This window comes from Chelonia mydas, chromosome 1, assembly GCF_015237465.2.
Source record: "Chelonia mydas isolate rCheMyd1 chromosome 1, rCheMyd1.pri.v2, whole genome shotgun sequence".
NCBI classification, from domain to species: domain Eukaryota; kingdom Metazoa; phylum Chordata; order Testudines; family Cheloniidae; genus Chelonia; species Chelonia mydas.
Window position 1 is genome coordinate 136,998,225 of NC_057849.1, and position 19,394 is coordinate 137,017,618.

At 40.8% G+C, this 19,394-nt stretch overlaps 1 protein-coding gene and 1 long non-coding RNA gene across 21 annotated transcripts in view; both read right to left on the bottom strand.

Moving 5' to 3' along the window:
- Nucleotides 1-4,248: 4,248 nt before the first annotated feature.
- The window catches only part of ADGRG2 (adhesion G protein-coupled receptor G2), a 106,074-nt gene continuing 90,928 nt past the window's right edge, over nt 4,249-19,394 (bottom strand). For all 20 annotated transcript variants that reach the window (XM_037901377.2, XM_037901312.2, XM_037901271.2 and 17 more), the window contains 5 exons: nt 19,044-19,143; nt 18,152-18,435; nt 16,241-16,342; nt 15,369-15,521; nt 4,249-6,864 (listed from right to left, as the gene is read on the bottom strand). In XM_037901377.2, coding sequence (XP_037757305.1) covers nt 6,680-6,864; nt 15,369-15,521; nt 16,241-16,342; nt 18,152-18,435; nt 19,044-19,143 — 824 coding nt within the window. In that variant the 3' untranslated portion in view covers nt 4,249-6,679. The remainder of the gene's footprint in view (nt 6,865-15,368; nt 15,522-16,240; nt 16,343-18,151; nt 18,436-19,043; nt 19,144-19,394) is intronic.
- LOC119566488 lies at nt 9,251-9,726 on the bottom strand. Its single transcript, XR_005225669.2, has 2 exons — nt 9,585-9,726; nt 9,251-9,465 (listed from the first exon to the last, which is right to left on the bottom strand). It is a non-coding gene; the product is annotated as an uncharacterized LOC119566488 (long non-coding RNA).

Genomic DNA, 19,394 nt, shown 5'->3' on the forward strand with positions numbered 1-19,394 from the left:
AGGTCTAATGGCCTGTGATGGGATGTTAGATGGGGTGAGATCCGAGTTACCCAGGAAAGAATTTTCTGTAGTATCTGGCTGGTGAATCTTGCCCATATGCTCAGGGTTTAGCTGATCGCCATATTTGGGGTCGGGAAGGAATTTTCCTCCAGGGCAGATTGGAAGAGGCCCTGGAGGTTTTTCGCCTTCTTCTGTAGCATGGGGCACGGGTCACTTGCTGGAGGATTCTCTGCTCCTTGAAGTCTTTAAACCACGATTTGAGGACTTCAGTAGCTCAGATATGGGTGAGAGTTTTTTTGCAGGAGTGGTGGGTGAAATTCTGTGGCCTGCGTTGTGCAGGAGGTCAGACTAGATGATCATAATGGTCCCTTCTGACCTTAGTATCTATGAATCTACTCAGCCGTCGTGCAGTTGGTACCGAGGATATAGAACGAGCCGGAGACCATTTCTTCTTTGGTAGCTCTTTAAGAGGGGAGGTTGATGCTCTTTTCCTTGCTGCCTTTTTGGAGGAGTGAATCTTCCTCTGTGAGGAGGGTGAAAGTTGTCTTGCAGAAGGGGTTGTAGGAGACTATTGTCTGGGGGAGGGAGGATGTCTACTGTTGGGATCGAATGCTAATCACAGAGACTTCTCAATCTGGATAAGTTTAGGACCTAGGTCTCTGCCCTTCCTGGCCTGAGACTTTTGGTTGCTGCAGTGAGAGCACTTTTGTGGGACGTGTATCTCATCTAGACATTGGACACATTGAGAGTGTCTGTCTGAGACAGGATCGCCTTCTGGCAAGAAAGGCAATGCTTGGAGTCCATTGATTTGTAGCAGTTCAGCCTGGTGAACTGCTACAAGGGTGAACATAAACTATTCAAACTTGGGGGGGAAAGGAAGGAAAAACATTTTTTTGAATGAAAGAAAGAAATGGGGAGAAAAGGATAACTAAATCTAACTTGCATACTAAAAGACTATACTAATCCTAAAGATAACTATTGATTTTAACACTGCTGGGAGCTCTGTCTCAGGCCAAGGATGGTTGAGAAAGAAATGAGAGAGGGTCTAGTCATGATGTGCTAGATAGGTGCCAATAATGGTGCAAGACTGGGAGAGCGCATGCGCAACCCAGATGAGCTCTGCTGCTGAGATTCTCTGACCAAAGGTGCCGGGACACACTTTCACCTGAAGTGGAGCATCCATAGGGAAATTCCTTGAAGAAGAACAGCGCTCTTGCAAGGTGAGAAAAACGGGTCCTTCAACCAAGGAGGGGCTGAAGTCTCTGAAACTGAATATAGGTGAGAGACTTGCTAACATAAAGATCTTTCACCTAAGAAAACAAGGGAAGCGAGCACCTTGTACTTCTGTGGAAATTCCTGATGGAGGGAAAGTCAGCCATGGCTGGGAAGAAGGAAGATAGGTGATTGAAACCATCACAAAGCCTGTGTCTTGCTAGGTTAAGTTTTAGTCTTTTAGATTATTTTCACTTTTATTTGCTTGTAACCTTTTCTAACTTTATTCCTTCTTACTTAGCATCACTTAACCTATGCCCTATTGTTAATAAATTTGTTTTATTTTACTATAAACCAACTCAGTGAGGTGTTTTAAGGGAAGGGTGTACTCACCCCAGTTAAGTTAATAAGCTGTGTCATGTTTTTGTATCTTCAGAGAAATAATAGGGTTCATTTGTTCCTCTAAACTGTCCAGGAGAGGGTCGGACACTTCAGGGCACATGGTTTTGGGAAAATACAGGGTGTGTTTTGAGGTCACCCTACAAGTAGTAACCAAAGCTGGTTGAATCCAGTGTGGGGCTATGGCTGCAGACAGGCTGCTGGGGTCAGAGCTGATGAACCTGGGCTGTTTAGCACACAGACATTTCGGGCGTGACCTGCATGCTGGTAGCGTTGTTGAGTGGCCCAGGTTGGAAGCTACACTGGCAAAGAATTGTGAAAAGAAAAGGAGGGTGCCACAAGTACTTCTTTTCTTTTTACGGATACAGACTAACACGGCTGCTACTCTGAAAAGAACTGTGAGGCACCCAAGGTTACAGGGAAGATGGTGACACAGCCCATCACTGGTCTGGATTGAACTCCCAAACCCTAATAAGGCCATCATAGTATTTGTCAGTAATAGGTCATGCAAACCCTGTGCCACAGTATAAATCAGAGATGGGCAAACTATGGCCCATGGACCACATCCGGCCCGCAGGTCTGTCCTGCCTGGCACTTGAGCTCCCAGCCTGGGAGGCTAGCCCCTAGCCCCCCCGACCCCCACAGCCTCAGCTCGCCATGCCGCCAGCGCTTTGGGCAGCAGGGCTGCAAGCTCATGATGGGTGGCGTGGCTGGCTCTGGCCGGGCGGCGCGGCTGCCAGTCCCGGTGCTCTGAGCAGCATGGTAAGGGGGCGGGGAGTGGGGGTGTTGGATAAGGGGCAGGGGGGGTCGCAGGGGGCAGTCAGGGGACAGGGAGCAGTCGGATAGGCGTGGGAGTCCCGGGGGGCGGTCGGATAGGCGTGGGAGTCCCGGGGGCCTGTCAGGGGCAGGGCTGTGGATAAGGGTCAGGGCAGTGAGGGGACAGGGAGCAGGGGGGCACTGAATGGGGGTGGGGTCCCGGGGAGCGGTTGGGGCGGGGGTCCTGGGAGGGGGCGGTCAGGGGACAAGGAGCAGGGCAGGTTGGATGGGTCAGAGGTTCTGAGGGGGGCAGTCAGGGGGTGGGAAGCGGGAGGAGGTGGATAGGGGGCAGGGGACAGGCTGTTTGGGGAGGCACAGCCTTCCCTACACGGCCCTCTATACAGTTTTGGAACCCCGACGTGGCCCTCAGGCCAAAAAGTTTGCCCACCCCTACTATAAATAGTATTTTGGCAACAGCTAACTATCAAGACAGTAGCAGAGTCTAAAAGAGTTCCGGGTTTTCTTTCTCTTCCCCTGCTGCAATTCACCAGCTGTCTGTCTTCAGTTGGGATGCTTTCATCTACACAGCTACCTCTCCCCTACTTGGCAGACTGGCAGCAGAAGCAGGCATTTCCAACTCTCCTCCTCTCACTCCCTTCCCGCCCCCCCAGCCACCTGCCCACTTCTATAAGACACAGGCATTGACAGTACATCAAGTAGTGTCTTACTGGGCAGCGTAGCATGTTTTCTAATCACCTTGACTTCAATAGCAAGCAATTGTTTCTTTGGACTTGTGTAGACATAACAAACAGTCCAAGGAAAGTGTTTCCCTCTGCCAATTCAGTAGACTCCCAGGCAAGAAGCCCTGGTGGACGGCCTTTCATCACTGTTTAGAAGAAATTCTGATTAGCAGAAGATGCCATTTAAATAGCAATGCTATTTTTGGGAAAACTGGAGAGTCCAGCATGTTCCTGGACAGGCACACATCTGAAGTGGTTGTATAAGTGCAAATGATTAATAATTTGTATTATTTAAAACTTTGATTAATACAGCCCTAAAATGTTTAAGGAATGTACTGGCATTTAACATGCTTTCTGTGAGGGAGTATGAGATATTTCAGATGAAAATTTACACAGAACATCTCTTTACCCACTACCAAATGAGTTCTTACAAAGGTGGTTGTACAGGCATTTTTCTCAAATGGGGTTATGTGGGGAGGTTGTTCACTGAGCTAAAGTGATACAGTATATTGGACAATATTAATGAAAATGGTAGACATTTGAATTCAAGCTATAGATTTTACTCTACCTAACATTATTAATCAAAAGCATTGTTATATATGAGAGATGTTTACTTATTTTAATAGAGAGGGTATATAGGTGATATCTCCTATGAGCAAGAAATCAAATGAAAAGGATGAAAAATTCAAGGAGGACACACTGGATGCAAAAATAAAACCAAATTAAGAATCCAAGCAATTTAAGGGTTGTGTAACATGCTTTTTTGCAGGCAATCAGAATAGTGGACAGAAACATAGCCGTTTGGTACTTCTCACACCATGTTCATAGAATATCAGGGTTGGAAGGGACCTCAGGGGGTCATCTAGTCCAACCCCCTGCCCAAAGCAGGACCAATCCCCAAGCTCTCACCTCCAGCAGACTCAGGGTGGCACTGACCAGCTCTGGGTGGGTTCATGTTCAGACCTCCTCTACAAAGAGTAGGGCTGCTAAAACCATGAAAGGTGGAATCTAAACAAATATAGAGGGCCTGATAGCATTTCCTCCTACAGGACAGATAACCTGGATCGCATTATTCGGAGAAATGTAAATAGATAATTTATAGTTGCATATTATCTAAATGAAATAAATTCCATAGCTCATGCCCATTACTTACTACAAATTTATTTATTTTTACATTTGAAAATATTAAATTTAATTTTCTTGTATTATAACAAACAGTGTAAAGGCCCCTAAGCCAAATAGTTAAAGCATTCACAGAAATGCATGCCTAGATTATTTGTGTTGTAGTACCATGATCATTCTTACATGTGGTTCACATGCAGTTACAACCCTTGTGGGTAAACAGAACAAATGTTTTAAATTGTCCCCATACAAATGTGCTCAGGGCAGTCTCAGAATTAGGTGACAAACAGAACCCATGTATTGTAACAACACAGAAGGATTTGACATTTGTGAGAATGTTAAGAGTTCAAATTGTTGCATTGCATCAGAATCCAAACTAGGAGGCAGTACCAGTGCTCACCACTCTAGAACAGTGTTTCCAGGGTTCCTCAGGGAATGCTGGAAGTGCACCAACCTCAAAGGAAGTACAACCTTTGTTCCTCCCCTGTAGAGAGCCAGCATAACCCAGCCCCCTAGTAATCTCCTTCAGAGGGGCTGGTACTACTGTGGGTATTAGCTGGTAGCAGTCTTTGCACTCCTGGACCCAAGGACTCCAGCTATACCCAGCCCTTGTGCAAGAACATAAGGAGGAATGAGGCATTCTCTGTCTAGTATGAGATATTATGCATATAGCGCCAAATCCGGCTGTCCTTATTCAGGCAAACATAAGAATAGAATCATGGCCATCCTGGGTCAGACCAATGGTCTGTCTTGCCCAGCATCCTGTCTTCTGACAATGGCCAGTTCCAGAGGCTTCAGAGGGAATGAAAAGAGCAGGGTACTTTATCAAGTGATCCATCCCATCATCCAGATGCAGCTTCTGGAAGCTAGAGATTTACAAACACCCAAAGCATGGGGTTGTGTCCCTGACCATCTTGGCTAATAGCCATTGATGGACCTGTCCTCAATGAACTCATCTAATTCTTTTTTGAACCCCGTTATACTTCGTATCTTCACAACATCCTCTGGCAAGGAGTTCCACAGGTTGACTCTGCATTGTGTCCTGTAATTTGTTTTAAACCTGCTGCCTATCAATTTCATTGGGTGACCCCTGGTTCTTATGTTACGTGAAGGAGTAAATAACACTTCCTTATTCACTTTTTCCACACCATTTACAATCTTATAGACCTATCATATCCCCGCTTAGTCGTCTCTTTTCCAAGCTTAAAAGTCCCAGTCTTTTTAGTCTCTCCTCATAAATGCTTGCTGAAGATCATTAGAAGTTTTAGTTGAGTAGGTAACAAGTAAACACTGAGTAAGGACCTCAGGATTTGACTGTCAGCATAGACCAACAACAAATAGAAACCTGCATTATAGCTCAGGATGTGAGAGAAATTGATCTTTTATCAAATTTAATAACTAAACAAACACTCGTCTTGGCTACTAAGTAATAACAGCTACTGTTTTTTAAATGATAATTATCTTTCTCTAAATATTGCAGTTGAGAACTGGCCGTGTATTTATCTCTGTTACAACCACTAGGAGTGAAATCGTGTCCCCACTGAAATCAATGGCAAAACTCCCATTGATTTCAATGGGGCCAGGATTTCACTCCAAGTATATAGCTAGTAGCCTATTGCCTACTTTATAAATCACTTCCTCCTGCTGAGTTTTAGCCCTTGAAAAGACACTCACGCACTGTATTCCTGGGTCCCAGTCAGTGGTTCTATAGTGATAGTGTTCATATTTACAGTTCTGTGTCTTGTAAACATCTTCACACTGTAACCACTGTAAGTTATTTCACATATTGAACAAATTACCTATGAATATATAATGTAGGATCTTCAGAAGTTAATTGAAATCAACTTTATCTACATTCTAACAATAAAGTTAAAACAAAATATCAATTTTTCTATACAAAGGAATATTTTTAAATTTATTTTACAAGAAATAAATATAAAAAATACCATAAAATGCTTAAAAGTGGATATTATTTAGCTTATTTACAATGCTATAAAATCTGCAACTATAATCTTAAAAATGTTATAGTAGACAATGAAAATAATGTTTTGAAAGATAAATTAATCTTGTTTAAGTGTAACTTGTAGTTACCTACATTTACATTTACAATACTGTGTATTGTATTCAGATATACTAACTGTAGTTATACTGACAAAATAAGAGTCTAAAACCAAACCTTCCTTTAAACCTTGGGGGGAAAAAAGGAAGAATGGAAATTCAAATTGGAAATTGTACCAGTTGTGATGTAGTATTTGAAGTACCTTGACAAATAGTAGCAATGATTTTTTTAAAAATTATAACTCTCCTTATCAACCCAATATATGACTGCCTCAAGGCCCCAGTACCGTCTATTAAATAAGGATCAGTTTCTGGTCTTCTCACATTATGTAAAATGGTTAAAGTAAAAATCTGTGTTTTACTCTGTAAAACAATGTGTTTTGAAAAAAAAATCATATTTGCTTAATAAAATGTAGGCTTCCCCTCTTTGAAGTCCTTCTGAGTGAGACACGGGTTTTTTTGTGGTCTGCATCATCCTTCTCATGAAATACGAGTTGCTTTCCTGAAAAGTCATGAAGACACACATCGCCATTCTGTACATTGAAAGAAACACCGTTCTTCTCACTGGAGACATTACCTGCAAAAATAGAAGCATGGCATAAGTCAGAAAGGATTCAGAGTGAAAAGTCACCAAAAACATGCATATTTCTTTAAACTGTCATATTTCACTTTTCTTTGCTTCCTGGGATGACTTTTAAGTAGGGATTGTTCTGTAACTAATTTGTTATATAATAATTTTCACATATGGCCTGAGGACAAAATTTGACCCAGACTGTATAGATCATTACAGAGGGCCAAATCCTTCTCACCTTACTCATATAGTTATCTCCCACTGATATCTTGTCCACATATTAGTCAAACAATATGTGAAATAATTTATATAATGACAGTGTCTAATTCCAAAGCACAAACAACACAAACGGGAACCAACTGACTTACACCAGAATGAAAAATATATGTGCTAAATTAGGTAAATGCAATGTAGCAGTACATATAATACAACAAGAAAATTAAAATAATCAGAATACATCAATTGAGATTAATTACTAGAAACCTGGAACCCAGAAAACAATAATTAAAACAATTTTGAATGAAAACTTTAATTTTTAATTTAATGTTTTTAAGAGTTTAGCTGCTTTGCAAGACATCTGGAGCACTGAGCTTTTACCTCTTTAAAACATGTCTTGTTTGTGGAATTTGCTTTCTTTGAAGCATATGAGATACAGGTCTTGCACAGTGTGCATCCAAACCCACATACGGATAGAAAGTTTGAGTGTTTCTGGTGCTGCCACAGCTATGAACAAGTATACTTGCACTTCTGTGACTTATCAGCTCAGTGGAACAGAAGCTTCGAGAATATTTAAAGGGTTCCAGAATTCCTGAAATTCTAAAAGTCCTAAATCCTTGGGTATGGATCTCTTATCTCTATACATTGCATGCTAGATACTTCAGTTGTATTTTAACTTTTACTCTTTCTTTTCCATTTATTTTGTTTTTCTAATAACAAAATCCAACTGGGCAAATGCTTCAAAGTAGAGTTTCTGCAGTTCTTTCTTGTAAAGTAGGCCAACTTGAAAGGGCTGTCAGAAGTCAGACATAGCATACATATGATTGCTAATATTTTATGTAGGCTTTTTAAGGACTGTGTTATGTTCAAATGATTTTCAAAGTTCCAGGGTATTTCACCACAGTTACTACAATTGATTTAATTAATATTAAGTCAAAAGAAAATGATGAATGCATTTTCAAACTATTTTCCTCCATGTATTGTTAGTGAACCAGAGGAGATAGCAAGATATGAAAACAAAACAAAATAAGGATGTGGGTTGGTTGTGAAGAAAAATATGAAGTTGAGGAAAACAAAAAATGAACAAACATTTCCTTTGAGACAGAGTGTTTTGTGTTAAGCAAATATTCAGGAATGGGCTCACAAGCAGAAGTTGCAGTGCTGTTATTTATGCGGGAAACTGTATTCATTAAAGATAAAAACATTGCTATTAGTATGAGTATTGGCAAAACTTTTTTTAAAAAATAACATTTATGAATACCTTAATCTGAGGTCATAGATCAAGTGCATGAAAATATCCTTCTGACTAACAAAGGAGAATGAAGTTTTCTTAAATAAACAGAACTGTGAATTTCTAAGACTGGTGTAGCGGCCACAGAATATGCTTCCATGTGAGGGACAGGGGTTTGATCCAGCCAACACCAAAGCTAGATTAAGACCATCCAGGGGCAGAGGCACAGCAGAACACAGGACTCCCCCATGGCTCTGCCCCAAAGAGGAAGGGGCAGCACAATAGGGTTGCATTCTAGTTCCCAGGAGTGCCAGCACTGGGACCCCAGTACTTAACCCAGCAGACAGGATTTTTCCTGTTTGAGTGACAGGGCTTGGCCTGCTGCTCTCTCCTCCTCCTACCACATGGTCTTCTGTTGGGGGAGGTTTTATGTGGCGTACATGTCTCTCAGAGCTCTTGTTCCAAGCTCCCTACAGATTCAAGCAGATGTCAGTGTATCATAGGGTGACCAGATGTCTCGATTTTATAGGGACAGTCCCGATTTTTGGGTCTTTTTCTTATATAGGCTCCTATTGCCTCCCACCCCCTGTCCCGATTTTTCACACTTGCTGTCTGGTCACCCTGCTGTATCATTTGCACTTGGGTCATATTTTCAAGCTTTTCTTTGCAATAAGAGCCAGAAACTTATTTTATTTATTTTAAATTAAAGTTCAGATTCTGATGTAAATCACATATCTCCAGGAGCTAGGGCTTTGTTGGTTCAGACCTATAATACCTATGCCTTGATCTGGCTCTGATTAGGACTAGATTTGTAAAGTTTTTTCTCATCGTTTTAGAAAATGATGACAGCAAACTATCCAATGGTAATTCTCAATTCCCTGCAAATCTGCTGGGCTGGTGTTGGATCTGCTAAAGAAAGCTGGAAAAATACACAGGATACAAAACCCAAACATACACAATTTAATGCACAAAACTGTCAATCACTGAAACACATACAAATAAACAGATAAGATAAATGATAGTTTTATTCCTCTTCATGTCTTGTAATAAAATAAAGGCTGATAAACCAGGCAGAGGTAACAGAAGACTGAAAAACAATGCTGAGTGATGGGATTTGCATGTTCATCTGGGAGACACCCATTCCCGCAAACTCTGCAAATCTGCAAGAGAAAGGCAGAAGAGACGACATTAGTGTGAAGTGACAGTACAAAATTATAAATTAGAGATCCACTAACTAAGCAAAGCCACAGCCTGTATACATCCAAAATTCCAAACTTACCATCTTGCGTTACTCTATCCACCATCAGTATACTCCTGTCCTTCCATCAGTGTATTTATCTCTCCTCAGGTACAACTGCCCTACGAAAGGCCGATGAGTGGAAGGAACTGGTTCATCAAAGGGCTTGCAAGGAGGACTCTCTCTCTCCAGATGACTGACCCCCCCACCCCCATATCTTAAGAGGAAAGAAAAAGGAAGGAAACCATCAGGGGATATGTAATACAGGATCTAAAGCTTCATCCAACCCACTTAACAAAACTCTTTTTGGTATGAATGGAGGCTGCAGGGTCAGACTCACAGCATTCAAAATATTCAATTAAAAATTAAGTAAAAATAAGTGGCTTACTTCCATGCATGTGTGGTAGTGTCTATCATAAAAGCCTTTCAAGCTTCCAGGTGGGTTAGGAAATGATGGTCCATCACCTCCATCTGCAGTGGTGCATCAGCAGAAAGATGATGTACCAATTCAGGACATATGCCGAGAGACTCAGCCTGGACAGAACCTAACTGCAGAAGCAGACCATGGACTCTGTGTCATCTGAGAGACCAGCATTGGACAGGACAGGGAGATGACCTCAGATCAATGGAATTGCTCACCTATTAAAACCATTGGAGTTTGTCTATAATTCCAAAATACCACTGAGGACCAAAAATCTTCTGCTCTGGAAAGCTGTGCTGGGATTTGTGGCTCAGTTGCCACAATGCACAAGTACAGCAAAGGCTTAGGTGCCTATTGTAAGTCTTTCTATTTAATGTAGTTGTAGCTGTGTCAGTCCCAGGATATTAGAGAGACAAGGTGGGGGAGGTAATATCTTTTATTGGACCAACTTCTGTTGGTGAGAGAGAAAAGCTTTCGAGCCCCACAGAGCTCTTCTTCAGATCTTGGAAAGGTACACCTGAAGAAGAGCTCTGTGTGGCTTGAAAGCTTGTCTCTCTCACCAACAGAAGTTGGTCCAATGAAAGAGGTTACCTCACCCACATTGTCTTAATGGCTGTGAGAATTACTGTTTTGTTTTTTACCTGTAAACTGAATTGTCAGGTACCAAGTGCATTAATCCTGCTAGTATCAAACAGTGGAGGAAGGTTTTACAGGGGGATGGGACAAAAGGAACTATTTCACAAACTCATTTAATTTGGAAAGCTAATGAGAACATGGCAAAATGCCATTCAGGATTTATTTCCTCAAGTTTCATGATTTCTTCACAACATGTAGTTCGCCTACATATATGGACAATATTATGTGAAAATGGTAGACATTTGAATTCAAGCTAAAGATTTTACGCTACCTAACATTATTATCCAAAAGCATTGTTAAATATGAGAGATGTTTACTTATTTTTCTAATATAAGGTGTCAGGATATGAGAACATAAGAACATAAAATAAGAACTTAAGAAGGGCCATACTGGGTCAGACCAATGGTCCATCTAACTCAGTATTCTGTCTTCCAACAGTTGGTGCTGCAGAGGGAATTAACAGAACAGACAATCACTGAGTGATCCACCACCTGTCATCCACTCCTAGCTTCTGGCTAACAGAGGCTAGGGACACTCAGAGCATGGTGTTGCCTCCCTGCCCATCCTGGCTAATAGTGATGGGCCTATCCTCCATGAACTTATTTAGTTCTTCACAACATCCTTCACAACATCCTCTGGCAAAGAGTTCCACAGGTTGACTGTGCATTATGTGAAGCAGTACTTCCTTCTGTTTGTTTTAAACCTGCTGCCTGTTAATCTCATTAGGTGACCTCTAGTTCTTGTGTTATGTGAAGGCGTAAATATTTCCTTGTTCATTTTCTCCACACTAGTCAATATGTTACAGACCTCTTTATTCAAGCCTAAGTTAATTGTATCCAGTTTGCAAATTAATTCCAATTCAGCAGTCTCTCGTTGGAGTCTGGGTTTGAAGTTTTTTTGTTGAAGAATTGCCACTTTTAGGTCTGTAATCGCGTGACCAAAGAGATTGAAGTGTTCTCCGACTGGTTTTTGAATGTTATAATTCCTGACATCTGATTTGTGTCCATGTATTCTTTTATGTAGAGACTGTCCGGTTTGGCCAATGTACATGGCAGACGGGCATTGCTGGCACATGATGGCATATATCACACTGGTAGATGTGCAGGTGAACGAGCCTCTGATAGTGTGACTGATGTGATTAGGCCCTGTGATGGTGTCCCCTGAATAGATATGTGGACACAGTTGGCAACGGCCTTTGTTGCAAGGATAGGTTCCTGGGTTAGTGTTTTTGTTGTGTGGGTGAGTATTTGCTTCAGGTTGGGGGGCTGTCTGTAAGCAAGGACTGGCCTGTCTCCCAAGATCTGTGAGAGTGATGGGTCGTCCTTCAGGATAGGTTGTAGATCCTTGATGATGCGTTGGAGAGGTTTTAGTTGGGGGCTGAAGGTGATGGCTAGTGGCGTTCTGTTATTTTCTTTCTTGGGCCTGTCCTGTAGTAGGTAACTTCTGGGTACTCTTCTGGCTCTGTCAATCTGTTTCTTCACTTCAGCAGGTGGGTATTGTAGTTGTAAGAACGCTTGATAGAGATCTTGTAGGTGTTTGTCTCTGTCTGAGGGGTTGGAGCAAATGCAGATCCCGCTTGGTTTTTAGCACCTTGTGCACGAGGTCCTGCTGGTAATAGCTCACCTTACCTGATCACTCTTGTTACAGTGTGTATGGTAACACCCATTGTTTCGTGTTCTCTGTGTATATAAATCTCCCCACTGTATTTTCCACTGCATGCATCCGATGAAGTGAGCTGTAGCTCACGAAAGCTTATGCTCAAATAAATTTGTTAGTCTCTAAGGTGCCACAAGTACTCCCTTTCTTTTTGCAGATACAGACTAACACGGCTGCTACTCTGAAACCTGTCAAAAATTTCATATCTGAGTTCCTTCAAAACATTTGGGTGAATACCATCTGGTCCAGGCGACATATTACTGTTTCATTGATTAGGTTGTTCCAAAACCTCCTCTAATGACATCTCGATCTGGGACAGTTCCTCAGATTTGTCACCTAAAAAGAATAGCTCAGGTATGGGAATCTCCCTCATCCTCTTAAGTGAAGGCTGATGCAAAGAATTCATTTAGTTTCTCCACAATGGCCTTGTCTTCCTTGAGTGCTCCTTTAGCATCTCGATCATTCAATGGCATCACTGGCTGTTTAGCAAGCTTCCTCCTTCAGATGTACTTAAAAAACAACATTTAAAGGACAACTACAGCCACATCCCAGTACTAATCATACAGACAAAGTAGCCAGTCTGTGAAGGTCATCAACTGCCTATAAAACAATTTGAGCAATTACAATAGTGCTGAGAGTCAACCCTTGGCTGAGTGAAAGAAACACTGGCCTTTAGGCATCCAGGAGTACAGTATTCATGTCTTATAACATATGATGACCTATGTGCTCCACAGTGTGGGATAACCTGAATCATTACTTTTATTTTCAGCATGGAAAGAGGAAATGCTGCACCATCAGAGTGCACAACCAGCATGGCCAAAGCATAAGTCAGGGGTGGCCAAACTTACTGACCATCCGAGCCACATATGACAATCTTCAGCAGTTCGAGAGCCAGGGTACACCTGCCAGGGCTTGGCGCTTCAGCCCTGTGGGAGGTGCCTGCTGGGGTTCAAGGCTGCAGCCCCATGGGCACGCCTGCTGGGGCTCAGGGCTTCAGGCCTGCGGTGTGCCTGCCACAGGGCTGATGCCCTGAGACCCCTCCCTGCAGGGCAGAAGTCCTTAGCCCCACCACCCGCCACATGGCTGAAGCCCCAAGCTCCCGCCTCCCCCAGTCTGGTAGGCAGAGAATGGGGAGGAATGTGGGGCCTCTGCCAGCCACACTTCAACTGTAAAAGAGCCATATGGAGCTCACAAGCCACGGTTTGGCCACCCCGGCATAAGTCATGCTCTCTTTTTTGTGATGCCATTAGATAAAGATGCAAAACTTAGATTACTTTCAGCCATGAAAGGTTCATTTTTTGTGGGTGCATTCAAATTATGTCCATATCTAATTTTCTCACTAGCCACTCCAATTTGCATCTGAAATGGAGTGCAGTGACATCTGAACACCTGCATTTTCATGAACCAGGAAAGGGGAGAGATGGATAGGGAATGAGTATATCCACATTGCCTACAGAGACTAACAACTTAGTGGGCAGCATTCTGTTTGTCCTAAATGGAAGCATGCATATTTGGAATGTAAGTCATGAAGCATTTTGTCCTTAAGCACCGTTTCCTGCAACACATAAATACATTTCCATTAGGGAAGACTGGCCATGGAAGTCACAGGAAAAATACTGGAACTGAGCTCCATTACTTGCCCAGTAGCCAATAGCAATGCAGCCCTCTGGCTATGACCTCTTAAGTGAGAAGATTTGATAGCCTCTGTTGTCCCATTCTCCCTTTCTTACTCTGCTTCCTCAGCCTCATACGGGGTTGTCAAGGTTCCTTCCCCACTCTGAAGTCTAGGGTGCAGATGTGGGGACCTGCATGAAAGACCCCCTAAGCTTATTGTTACCAGCTTAGGTTAAAAACTTCCCCAAGGTACAAACTTTGCCTTGTCCTTGAACAGTATGCTGCCACCACCAAGGGTTTTAAACAAAGAACAGGGAAAGAGACTACTTGGAGACATCTTCCCCCAAAATATACCCCCAAGCCCTACACCCCCTTTCCTGGGGAAGGCTTGATAATAATCCTCACCAATTGGTACAGGTGAACACAGACCCAAACCCTTGGATCTTAGGAACAATGAAAAATCAATCAGGTTCTTAGAAGAAGAATTTTAATTAAAGAAAAGGTAAAAGAATCACCTCATAAAATCAGGATGGTAAATACCTTACAGGGTAATCAGATTCAAAACATAGAGAATCCCTCTAGACAAAACCTTAAGTTACAAAAAGACACAAAAACAGGAATATACATTCCCTCCAGCACAGCTTATTTTACCAGCCATTAAACAAAAGAAAATCTAATGCATTTTCTAGCTAGATTACTTACCAACTTAACAGGAGTTGGAAGGCTTGAATTTCTGATCTGTTTCCGGCAAAAGCATCACACAGACAGAGAGAACCCTTTGTTTCTCCCCCCCACCTCGAGATTTGAAAGTATCTTGTCCCCTCATTGGTCATTTTGGGTCAGGTGCCAGCAAGGTTACCTTAGCTTCTTAACCCTTTACAGGTGAAAGGGTTTTGCCTCTGGCCAGGTGGGATTTTATAGCACTGTATACAGAAAGGTGGTTACTCTTCCCTTTATATTTATGACAGGGGTTTACATGTGGATGTCCTGGTCATGATAGCAGGGGTTCTGCAGATCAAGCCCTCATACACTAATAGCACTCCCAAATGATAGCTTTCATGTTTTTAAAAAGTGTTTTATTGGGTGTCATCACATTTCTTTTATCTGTAGATTGTTTTTTCTTTAACAGTTGATACAACTTGATAAAGCTATTTTAAAATGTTCTTAAAGCTTTCCACTGCTAGTTTTGTCTTCAGCTGACAAGCAGGGTATAAAGAGCACCTCTGCTGGGTATTTGAGTAATGTATACCATTTACAATTTTTCACATAATCACCAGTTCACATTAAGGATGAGAAGTGAGTATTTTTTTTTAAAAAGTACTGCTATATCAACTGGATAATTGTAGTATTATTTATAAGACCACACAAACATTTTGATTCTGTACTCATAAATAATAATTGGTTCACTGCCCTCTTTAAATTGCCATAAGAGAGCCTAAAACTGTTTTAAAATAACAAAAGGATATAGTTTGAAAAGTACTATTTTGCAACATACATACCATTCCCATTTGCGTGAACTGAATAATCATTATTCATTAGCAGTGTGGTGGAATTAGTAGAGTTACTGTTTGATTGTAAGGAATTGGAAGAACTGGATACTCCTTGGTTTACAGTCTGCTTCTTTAAACCATTAGTAGCAGTTCTACTCCAATCTATAGTAGAATAAGTGTTACAGAAAATAGTGCAGTACATTCAAGCAAAAATAAATGCAAGAGTACAGTTAATAATGCAATTTAACTTAACTTCTACCAAAGATCTTTTCCCAATATTTCAGATAGAAAACTATTCTCCTAGGAATTGCATAATTCTAGATGTGTAAGAATTTACATTTTCTCTTTTTTAATTTCTTAGTTTTAAAAAGTCACTAATCATACTTTTGTGACTGTAGGCCCATTTAGAGATTATCAGTAACTGCAACCGCAGTACTTCACCTTTGAGTTTAAACTTTGTAAGGGTGCATATAACTTTTCAAAGACAATTAAGGTACAAACTGTTAGGAACACACATTATTCTCAAAGCTGCTTCTGACCTGCTCCCACTGAAGTCATTGCTAAGGCTACCACTGACTTTGAGGAAGCAGATCTTTGGGGATTGATTTAGGTCCCAGTCATAAAAAGGACTCCACAAGGCTGCAGCCTTACACATATGCAGAGTCCCAATCAATCAAAATTAATACTTTATACAGCAGTATTTTGCAATTAAATAAAATGCAATCTTTATGCATCAGGAAAATAAAACAAAGTAGTAGATAGATCTGGAAATATTGCTATGCCATTTATTGCATAACAATGTTTGCTCAGGACAATGGGGACTTTACACCTGACTTTAATTATATAATTTACAAATTTAGAAAGCAGTGTTTAATATTTACCAGAATTTTCAGCCAGCCTGAATTTTCCACAACACAGATATCGTCTCCACTGTTTGCGGACATTTTCCTTTGCCACACAGTAGAAAATAAAAATGAAGAATCCTGCAAAGTACCAAATGTCAGAATATTACTTCAAGCCACAGAATTTTTGCCGTTTTGTAACTGTTTTAAATGGATGTATCATTTTCCTTTTGTTTCTTCTCAAGTCAACTGATTCCAATCAAATGCTCTCACACCTTCTTGTTCAGAAGAGACGCTGATAGTCTAAACAATGGACTGATGCCATTAGCTGAAAATGCTTTTTCTCATTACACTTGCACGATATGTATTAGATATAAGGAGGATATAGAGTACCAAAAATACAAATGCATCAGGTAACGGAGTTTAAAACATGAAGATCTGTGTGAAGCTACATGTTTATTTGAATCTTCCAGTACAGAAATCAAGACAAGATAACAACACAGTCTCATTATAGCTGTACAGTTTCAAATAGGAGGTATAATCAAGTGCATAGCTTTGGCTTTCTCCACGTACTTTGTGGAACTTCTCCGTATTTTATTTGGAGTTTATATATTGCTGCTGGTGGTGGTGATGGAATCAATAGAACACACTTACAGACCAGTGTCCGTGTTGATAAGCCACTGGGGCAAATTTTATTAAACAAATACAAATTCAAGGTTACGAGGCAGCTTTTGGTCTCCCCCACCACCAATCACAATTAAGTCATAGTGAAAGCCCACATAGGCTAACAACTCATGCTCAAATAACAGTAATTGTAGCCCTCTTCACCACAGATTGAAAGCCACATCTTTTCCTGGAAGGATGCAGCTCACACAATGTGGGAGTACCTCAAACTGTGCCAGGTCACAAATACACTTGCTACTCACGGCTTCCTATACAGAGTGGAACTGTACTTGCTTCCAAACCTTCCACTTTTCCAAGAAAGCGTGTCAGAAATATTTACGCTGCCTTCCAGCTACAATTTATCAAAGAAGAATGTGGTTGTGCAATTCTTTAAATTAGATTACAGGGAATGAAAAATAAAGGAGAAGCTACAAGTTTGGACTGGAGAAGACAGAGATTAGCATTTTCTGAACCAGTTCTCGGGGTAAGTTAGACCCCTAACTCCCATTGTCTTCAACAGGATTTAGGCACCTAGTTGCTTTTGAAAATCTGCTGCTTTGGGCACTTCAATTTGGCCCTAATGCTCAGATTTTTAATGGCATTTAGATGTTGCTCTGCTCATTGTTGCAAGGCCTAAGGCCCACATCCTCAAAGATATTTAGACATCTAACTCCCATTGAAATTAATGGGATTTTCAGATCTGGGCCTAAGTGACTTAGACAGTTAAGTCCCATCTTCAAAAGTGACTTAGGCACTGAGAAGTGTAAGTCACAATGAAAGCCAATGGGAATCAGCCTCCTAAGTGCCTAAGTTACTTTTGAAAATGGGACTCAGCCATCTAAGTCACTGATACCTTGCAATGCTGAATGGAACAACACCTAATTACTTTTAAAAATTGGGTCCTAAATGCCTAACTCACATTTGAAAGTGCAACATAGGGTAAACATTTTCAAAAGCAAATCAATTACATCAGAGCCTAAATGACCCAATAGGTCTTTTGTCTTGTAGCTTCTCCGATTCTCTGAATGGACCTTAAGACAATAATTTTAATTACAATGCACTCAAAAAGACATCATGTCACTTCTGAAAGTGTTTGCTTTGCATTAATTTTCTTTAAATGTAATACAACAATTAAGAAGGGTCATCTTCAAGGTAGTTTTATTTTTTGTATTACGTAACAGCAAAGATATAATTTCTGGTAAACACTTGTGCATAATAAAGCATTTCTTAAAATGGAATTATTCATTACATTTTTATACAAAAGGCCATAACAAAGCATAAACTTACCTTGTAACGTGTTAAAGATGGCAAAGAGGTACATAAATATCAGATTTACTGGTCCCCATGCAAAAAAGGCAAATCCCCAAGTAATTCCCAATAAGAATGTGAGGCCTGCAACACTCCTGAGGTCTTGAATACTGGTTTTTCTCTGAGTTCCAAGTTGTTTCTTCTTTTTGATTCGACAAAGCTGAATCAGCACCACTATAAACATGCTGATGTTCAACAGGAATATCATGCAGAAGTATCCCACAACAGTAATATAGAAGACAATGTTATTGTTGATCCAGCAGCTAGAATACATAAACAAAGGAGGAAAGATCATATTATCAGACATTCATTTTAGTAATAGGTATTAGGTAAAGAATAGTATTAGGCATGGCTATATTTTGTTGAAAACACTTCATCCTGCAATATTCAAGGCCACATACACTGATTCAAGTTTTCATATCTCTATCTAGATATTTATAACGGTGTCCATCATCATCTATCTTAATGAATCCCAAGGGCTAAAGCAAAAAAAATACACCAATGGATTAGGTTTAGGTTTCCCGTTTCCTTAGGCAATATGATGTTTTTTGTTTGTTTTGTTTTTCACATTTAGGCTTGCTTTCTTCTACACTCTACTCTTCATCCCCCATCTCCTTTCTTTCTCTTGTCTTGCCTTCACCTTATTTTCATGCTCTAGCTCCATGCCAGTGTTTTGGAGTATACCCTCTTTTGTGACCAGGATCAGAGCCTTGCAAACAGTTTCAGGAAGAGACTTAATATATACTGCAGAGATTTATTCACAGAAGTGTCACTTTCAGGAAAGAAGCTCACATACACACTCACACATAACCATTCGATAAAAGCATTCTGTTAGCATTCACTTTTAAAATATGCCTATCTTTTAACTTACAATTCATCTGGTGAGCCATTAGGAAACTTTCCATATGATCCAAGCCCATAGTTATTTGGTGTTATAGCCAATACAATGCCTACCACTAAAAGTGGTACACCTGAAAGATTAGATAATAGTTATCACAAAACTTTCACTCAGAATTATGAGATTAAATTACTATATTATCCTATGAAACCTAGGGCCCCAGTATGAAGGCTGTCGGAGACTGTTATATCATGATAACTTACTTTGTAAAAGGCAAAATAAACTGGCACACATTTGAAGTTTTAATCTTTCTGAACAAGACTATATATTCTGTGATTTGATCCAATTATATCACTTGCAACCTACAGTAAACTAGCAACATGT